General features: G+C 36.7%; 1 protein-coding gene across 1 annotated transcript; it reads left to right on the forward strand.

Moving 5' to 3' along the window:
* The first annotated feature begins 1,516 nt into the window (after positions 1-1,516).
* Positions 1,517-8,042, forward strand: LOC120425928 (uncharacterized). Its single transcript, XM_039590549.2, has 3 exons — positions 1,517-2,161; positions 2,234-2,317; positions 6,662-8,042. Exons 1-3 carry the CDS (start codon positions 1,779-1,781, stop codon positions 7,473-7,475), a joined length of 1,281 nt encoding a protein of 426 aa, XP_039446483.1. The 5' UTR covers positions 1,517-1,778; the 3' UTR covers positions 7,476-8,042.
* The last annotated feature ends 673 nt before the right edge of the window (positions 8,043-8,715 follow it).

Genomic DNA, 8,715 nt, shown 5'->3' on the forward strand with positions numbered 1-8,715 from the left:
TAAAAGGGCCATTTCACATTTAACATGATCATTCGAAATGGGTCCGAGGGTGACAAAAAATACTTTGATCACCTCTAAAATAAAGGCTTTTTAATCCTTTTACAAATTTTGAATTTTGAAACCCCTGATCGGAAAAAGACGTATAACCTTTGCAAAAACTGTACATAGATTCATTAATATTTTGTAAATTTGTGCCAGTAGGATAAAGCCTGGTCTACAATAGGAAACTCGCAGGATCGCAGATGCAACCGCATGTTTTGAACACATGCAAATCAATCTGATCTTGTACAATGCTAATGCTGCGGTGCTGCGATTCTGTACTAAAATCGCAGACCGCAGGTCTCATGTTCTAAATTTTGAAATAAATGAAAAATTTCGCAGGATTTCTGTGTTGACAGTTCCAAATGGGAAATCGCAGCAACCAACGTATTTAGAACGAATTTTTTTCACATCTGTCATCGCGGCGCAGCGTAGGATCGCAGCAGTTTTACCGATTTAGATCAGGCTTAACAGCTTTTCGCATTCGCATAACTGCAATAATGTATAAAGGGAGCGTTCTTTTATTACGTAACGCAAAAAATCGGATTTTTAGACCCCCTCCCCTCCTCCTCGTAACAAAATTTCCATACAAATTATAAAATTTTTGTATGGAGCGTAACACGGCCTCCGACCCTCCCCCCCCCCCTCTCCCCCTCTGGGCTACGTAATAAAAGAATGCTTCCAAAGCATTTTGCAATACTTTTTGCTTCCAAGTTTTGGAAACTGGGCGCGAAATTTGATTTTTTTAAGAACTGTGTATTCCAGATCATCTGAACAGCAAAAGTTGATAAATTGGTCCATGACATACTAAAAAAAAATAATTATTATTTCATCAAACCCAAATTTGAATATCCACACAATATTAATGCCCATCCCCTATCAGGAAAGCATAACCCCAAGAGCCAAGACTGTGTGCGTTTCTGCCATTACACTGGATTGGTAATTTCGTGTGACGTGTAGCGAAATAGCGTTGATGTTTGTAAGCACAGAGTGGGCTTGTATTTAGCCGGGTGGGATGTATGTATGCCACCATTCATTCAAGCAAACACAGCCCACTTCTACATCGCAAACCGTAATAGGGGGGCGTTTTGAGATGTACCTGTTTTTTATCAAACAGATTTTTTTTTCATCTGTATCACTGTCACGAAATATTCTAGCAGAGCTGGTTCTGCCAGAATCCTGCTAGAATGATGAAATATTTCTGCTAGAATGCCCTTAGAATATCCACCTCTGTAAGAACACTGCTAGAATCCTGCTAGAACGCCGTGACTGGGATCTTCTGGATGTGTTTTTGAACACCATGCGTCTCCACATTTTTTTTCAAATTTCAAGAGTTTAGTGGAGAAGCTCATTACAACACCGCCCCATGTAACGGTTTCTAATTCTTTCTCTACCTAAACTAAGTGTTTCCTCCCAAACATTTCTCAATTCAAGCTACCGAAGCCGGCTTGAGCCGCTGAAGCTTGTAGTTAGATTCACTAATTGTGTGCCGTTGTCCCGATAGACTTGACTTTGCTGCTCGCCAGAGGAATATTGTTTTAAGATATATACGGTCAAATATTGACCGATAACGCAGATAAGGCCATAAAAATAGCCTCTTTGGCAGAACTTTATCAGTGTCCCCAGCAACCTGCCGTCGGCAAGATCTCGAACTCTATAGACAACCCCGGATTGTCCACCGAATTGGTAGCTCAAGCTGATAGCAGTCGCACATCGAAATTATCTCAAAGTGTCACAAAATGTCGTCGACGACCATGCAGCTTGACGTTGTTTCGCCCAAATTCAACGAGGCCGTCCTGAATGGCATCATCAAGGATTACGGCGGTAACAAGTGCACGTCCTGGCGATTCGCGGACGGTCAATTCGGTAAGGGAGACTCATACCTAAGTGAGGTGTTCCGCATCGAAGTCGAGGACGAAACGAGCCGCCAGGCGGAGGGTGATACGGCCCTCAAGGTCAATCTGGTGGTCAAGTGCATTCCGAAGAATGTGGCTCGCCGGAAAACGTTCCGGTCAGCGGATTTCTTCCGCAACGAAATCAACTTTTACAACGTGGTCATGAGTGAGTTCTACAAGTTCCAAAAGGAGAAGCAGCCGAAGAATCCGTTCAACGATATTAGCAAGTAAGAATGCTGCACAGTGCCTTAGACTGAGTGAACAATTGAATAATAGCATATAATCACGTTCTTTTCTAGGTGTGTGGCTGCATTCTCGGATGGACTGAATGATTTTGTCGCGTTGGAAGATTTGAAGCAATTTGGCTACGGTTCAGCGTCAAGGTAAGTGTGGAACTTTATAAGACCACGTGGCACTCTAAGCTGATAGAACAAATCGTATAAGTAGTGTTTAAGTAACGCGAAATTGAAAAGGTTTAATTTTCCGATTTATATCGTGAAAATTATTCAAAATTATTTGACGGACCGTACTCTGCAGGTATGTTATCAGAATAGCAAATCTGATCAACTACCTGTACGTGCCGGCGTCCCTCAAGGAAGCATTTTGGGTCCAATTTTATACAATATTTTTACTTCTGACTTGCCTGATTTGCCCCCAGGATGTCAGAAATCACTTTTTGCTGATGATACAAGCATCTCCGCCAAAGGTAGAAGCCTTCGTGTCATCACAAGAAGATTACAAAAAAGTTTGGATATTTTCAATTCTTATTTGAAAGAATGGAAAATTACTCCAAATGCTGCAAAAACTCAACTTATTATTTTCCCTCACAAACCAAGGGCTGATTTTCTTAAACCAAAAAGTCATCACATTATAAAGATGAATGAGGTAAATTTAAAGTGGGAGGATAAAGTGAAATATCTTGGACTTGCTTTTGACAAAAATCTTACTTACAAGGATCACATTGAAAGTATCCAGGTTAAATGTAACAAATATATTAAATGTTTGTATCCACTTATAAACAGGAATTCTAGACTTTGTCTCAAGAATAAACTGTTAATTTATAAACAAATTTTCAGACCTGCCATGCTTTATGCTGTGCCGATCTGGACAAGCTGTTGCTTAACCAGGAAGAAAAAACTTCAGAGGATTCAGAACAAAATTCTGAAAATGATTCTGAAACTTCCTCCCTGGTTCAGCACCAGTGAACTTCATCAATTAGCCGAAGTTGACACTTTGGATGTTATGTCCAATAAGATAATTGATGCATTTCGACAAAAATCATTGCAGTCTTCAGCTGCATTGATCCGCTCTTTATATAGTTTATAAGTTAGTTTTAAGGTATCCCTTTTCCCTTTTGTACATGTAGGACCTCCTACATTTGAAATCACTGAATAGCGAAAGCTACAATATTTCATGAATAAATGAAAGTTGCTTGTATTTAAAATTGAGGTGAAAAGTCATCGATTGTGATTGGACACTCAATAATATTTTAACTGAATGAATGTACATGGAAGAGAAAATCAAAATAAATATAAATTAAAAAAAAAAAAAGTGTTTAAGTAACATTATCTGGAAGGTGACATGAATATGCTATTAATGTATGAAAAGTAAACTTTTACACAGATATGAGCCTTATCAGTTTGTCAAAGCAAAGATTCCCAAAAGTAATACCAACTTAAGATACGATTCCTTAGACTACTTGCAACGCGGCTCTACTTTGTTCTAGCTGTTTCATTTTTCAAATAGAACTGAAACAGACCACCCGCAACGCGGAGTTGCAGTTTTATTTTTCGAGCAGTATTTTGAATCAGGAATAAAACTGCTCGACGAGTTTGTTTCAAACGTGTGACGATTTGGAACTGGAATAGAACTCAGTCTCAAACAAAATAAGCTGTGTAGAGATATTTACGGTTTCTTACACGCACAGTATGATGCTATGTTGATAATCATACGGTTACAATCAAATGAATTTATTTGAAACAACATTTAGATCAGCGCGTTCCGAGCATCGTGTTCTAGTTTCATTTTCGCCAGATCTAAATATTTAAAACTGCTCGCAATTTAAAACAATTATAAAACTTCGCGTTGCAGGTAGTCTTACAACTTTATAAGACGGAATTGAGTGGCATAAAAACGTGTTAGCAAAAATGACAGCACATGTTTAATTTGATAGGAACTTTGGGGTCCCCAGAAACCTTGAACCAACCATTTTAAACTCTTTGTGGTCGTACAAAGGGTCATTGTACTCAGAAAAATAAGCTTTATCGCTGTAAACAATAATAATCAGCAATCAAAAATGCAGTTACAACTTCAAAAATGCGTTTTCACCAGAAATCATGTTATACATAGCTTAATGAGAAGCAAGTTTTCCACAAAAGTATTGGTAGATAAGATTTTTTTAAGTGGCAGACGGCGATTTGGATGGAAATAGATATAAATGTTTAACCAGGCAAACATATGATTCTAACATTCTATAACATTCTGAAAATGGCTATTCGTTTCCGTTTCCAACTTATGGCAGGTTTATTTTCATTGAAATTTTGTTTTTATTTTGTTACTTCTTGACTCTTTGATATTTGAAAAATGCTTGCGGTAAAAAAAATATTTATAAATTTCCCGGATAACGGGAATTCTCGGGTAATTCATAAGTGCAACTCTCGAATCCCGGGAAATAAAAAATCTCGAGAATCGCCATCTTTTAGTTGTAGCTGTACTAGAAACTTATTTGTGAAAGCAAAAAGTAATTTTTGCTTTCACTTGGCTTTTACAAATGAGCAATTCTCTACGAAATCGGTCTTTTTTCTTCAATTTTAATTTTTGTATTTTTTAATCCGACTGAAACTTTTTTGGTGCCTTCGGTATGCCCAAAGAAGCCATTTTGCATCATAAGTTTGTCCATATAATTTTCCTTACAAATTTGGCAGCTGTCCATACAAAAATGATGTATGAAAATTCAAAAATCTGTATCTTTTGAAGGAATTTTTTGATCGATTTGGTGTCTTCGGCAAAGTTGTAGGTATGGATACGGACTATACTGGAAAAAAATGATACACGGTAAAAAAAATTTGGTGATTTTTTAATTTAACTTTTTATCACTTAAACTTGATTTGCAAAAAAGCACAATTTTAATTTTTTTTTATTTTTTTATATGTTTTAGAGGACATCAAATGCCAACTTTTCAGAAACTTCCAATTTGTGCAAAAAATCTTTGAGCGAGTTATGAATTTTGAATCAGTACTGATTTTTTCAAAAAATCGAAATATCGGTCGCAAAAATTTTTCAACTTCATTTATCGATGTAAAATCGAATTTGCAATCAAAAAGTACTTTAGTGAAATTTTGATAAAGTGCACCGTTTTCAAGTTAAATCCATTTTTAGGTGACTTTTTTGAAAATAGTCGCAGTTTTTCATTTTTTTTGAATTAATGCACTTGTTTGCCCATTTTTGAAAAAAATATTTTTGAAGAGCTGAGAAAATTCTCTATATTTTGTTTTTTTGAACTTTGTTGATACGACCCTTAGTTGCTGAGATATTGCAATGCAAAGGTTTAAAAACAGGAAAATTGATGTTTTCTAAGTCTCACCCAAAAAATCCATCATTTTCTAATGTCGATATCTCAGCAACTAATGGTCCGATTTCCAATGTTAAAATATGAAACATTTGTTAATTTTTCCGATCTTTTCGAAAACAATATTTTCAAAAGTTTCAAGTCAAGACTAACATTTCAAAAGGGCCAAACATTCAATATTATGCCCTTTTAAAATGTTAGTCAGTGGGTTGTTTGGGTGAGACTTAGAAAACATCAATTTTCCTGTTTTTAAAACTTTGCATTGCAATATCTCAGCATCTATACGACCCATCTACAAAGTTCAAAAAAGCAAAAAATAGAGAATTTTCTCAGCTTTTCAAAAATATTTTTTTCAAAAATGGGCAAACATGTGCACTAATTTAAAAAAATGAAAAACTGCGACTATTTTCAAAAAAGTCACCTAAAAATGGATTTAACTTGAAAACGGTGCACTTTATCAAAATTTCACTAAAGTACTTTTTGATTGCAAATTCGATTTTACATCGAAAAATGAAGTTGAAAAATTTTTGCGACCAGTATTTCGATTTTTTGAAAAAATCAGTATTGATTCAAAAATTCATAACTCGCTCAAAGATTGTTTGCACAACCTGGAAATTACTGAAAAGTTGGCATTTTATGTCCTCTAAAACACATCAAAAAATAAAAAAAATTAAAAATAGTGTTTTTTTGTAAATCGAGTTTTAGTGATAAAAAGTTTAATAAAAAAAATCACCAATTTTTTTTACCGTGTATTATTTTTTTCCAGTGTAGTCCATATCCATACCTACAACTTTGCCTAAGACACCAAATCGATCAAAAAATTCCTTCAAAAGATACAGATTTTTGAATTTTCATACATCATTTTTGTATGGACAGCTGCCAAATTTGTATGGAAAATTATATGGACAAACTTATGATGCAAAATGGCTTCTTTGGGCATACCGAAGGCACCAAAAAAGTTTCAGTCGGATTAAAAAATACAAAAAAAAATCGAATGACCGAAATCGGAGAGAACTGCTCAAATAAAATAACTGGAATTTTCTTTTGTTTATAATGTCAAAATTTATGTTAAAAAAGCATAAAACTAAAGCAATGCATTTTTTTAAAACATCATTTAAATGCTGAAAATTGCAACTCTGTTTATCATTTCTTTCCACAGACAGGACGGTGTGGCCCTGGCCGAGTGCATTCTATGCATGCAAAACATCGGTCGTTTCCACGCCATGTCCCTAGCGATGAAGGACCAACGGCCCGAGACATTCCATTTTCTGGTGAAGAACATCGAGGAGACCTACTACGCCAGCGAGTACAAGTCCTGGTACAGCAACTTCCAGAAAATTCAAGTCGGTATCGCCAAGGATGCCGTCGGCCAGGTTTACGGTGGAACCGAGCTGGAAGCGAAGGTGCACAAGTTCTTCGATTGCGATCTGTACGAAAAAATGTGCTATTTGACGCACACGCGCAACCAAAACTCCGTAATCAACCACGGGGACTGCTGGATGCCCAACTTCTTGTTCCGGTATGATGCCAATGGTACTCCTACGTCGGCCAAGATGATCGACTTTCAGCTGGCGCGGTATTCATCCCCAGCGCTGGACATTTCCTTCTTCATTTACTCGTGCACCACCCAGGAACTGCGGGAGGCTCACTATGAAGAGCTGCTGAAGGCGTACCACCAGAGTCTGTCGGACATGCTGACCGATCTGGGTTCCGACCCGGAGGAGCTGTTCCCGTTTGCGGATCTGCAGAAGGAGTTGCACGAATTTGCCCGGTTCGGGTGCGGAATGGGCATCGAGTCGATTCCGTTTTCGCTGCTGGACGAGAGCGAAGTGTCCGACCTGGACCAGATTCAGGGCGAGGAGGCCGTTCCGATCGATCAGGTGTGGCTGCTGAAAAATATCAAAACTCAAGAGGGACGACGCCGGCTGGCCGATATGTTTAAGCACGCCGATTCGTGCGGATATTTGGATTAGGGGAAAGAATACTGGGAGTTCTTTTTTAACTTAGATTGACGAATTTATGCAGATTGCATCGTTTGAAAATATATTAATCTTTCAATAGTTGAGAAAGTTTCAAGAAGTTGTTAATTAATTGCCAGTCTAGAGTGTTTCAGGTTTATCGGCGAGAAAGAAAAGAGCATGTTTTTATTTTCCAAGTATCAGTTGTATCATCATTTTATTCATCCATTTTCAGCTTTTTCATTCATCTCGTAATTATTTCAACAACACTTAAACATAAGAGTGTATAATATGCCTTACTATTTTTTACATGTCTGCCTTTAAATTTAGTTCTCCCGAAAGCAAAAGAAAAAAAAACACTTGGTTCAACCGATCAAAAAACGAATCGCGAACACATGCAAGACAATAAGGAGTGTGGGTTTGTGTTTGTGTGTGAGGTCGGGTGTTTTTCCCTGCGGCAAATGAAATCAAACGAAAGAAAAAGTATTTTAAAAAAAAATTGTGGAAAACTCACAATCCGCCCCACGGCGGTTGGTGTCCGCAGAATAAAACCGAAAATAAAGTCACTTTCCACTGCGTTAAGCTATCAGCGTCAGCGTGTGTGTGTGTGTTTATTGGTGTGTTTGTGTAAAATTATGCTTATTTGCGTGGAAATTCTAGGAACGCGGGAGATTTTCTACAAAACGCCCGGTTCGTACGCCATTGATTTAATTAATAACTCTCACGTATTCTCTTAATTAAAAGCACTGCATTCCTCAATTATCTTGATAAAACAGAAGACGGCCAACGCAAACTTGAGAGCTTAGGAAAACATAGAATGCAAAGCAAAAATCTCGACTCGTCTGTTATTATTTAATGTGTGTGTGTGATTTACTAGCTCAAAAGGTATTTCTTGTTACTTTAGTTTTTTTGTCCTTAGAGTAAGTTTTCAGTTTCAGCTTTCTTCTCATTTTTAATCAGTAATCTTTTTAGGGTTTGAAATATATCAATGTGCTATAGTAATTAATATATTTTTACTGCTTTTCCATAATTATTTGCATTATAATTACATAGTATTTTGTATTTCATTCCTTCTTTTTGCATTTTTTAATTTTCTTTAATATTAGTATTAAATCGTAGAAAAAAAGCGTAAAACTCAAAATATAAATTAAACACATACTTTGTTTACGTTAGGTTGCATCGTTTCATTTTCTTTATGTGTGTGTGTTTGTTTATGCATGTATTTTCATGTATGGGTACGTAAGCTTCACATTAC

The sequence above is a fragment of the Culex pipiens genome, chromosome 3 (assembly GCF_016801865.2).
Source record: "Culex pipiens pallens isolate TS chromosome 3, TS_CPP_V2, whole genome shotgun sequence".
Classification (NCBI taxonomy): Eukaryota; Metazoa; Arthropoda; class Insecta; order Diptera; family Culicidae; genus Culex; species Culex pipiens.

Bases quoted from the DNA above. Each gene is read 5' to 3' on its own strand.
- LOC120425928 (XM_039590549.2), top strand. From the start codon at position 1,779: ATGTCGTCGACGACCATGCAGCTTGACGTTGTTTCGCCCAAATTCAAC. The intron at 2,162-2,233 runs GTAAGAATGCTG...GTTCTTTTCTAG, and splicing joins CCGTTCAACGATATTAGCAA to GTGTGTGGCTGCATTCTCGG. The intron at 2,318-6,661 runs GTAAGTGTGGAA...TTCTTTCCACAG, and splicing joins GGCTACGGTTCAGCGTCAAG to ACAGGACGGTGTGGCCCTGG.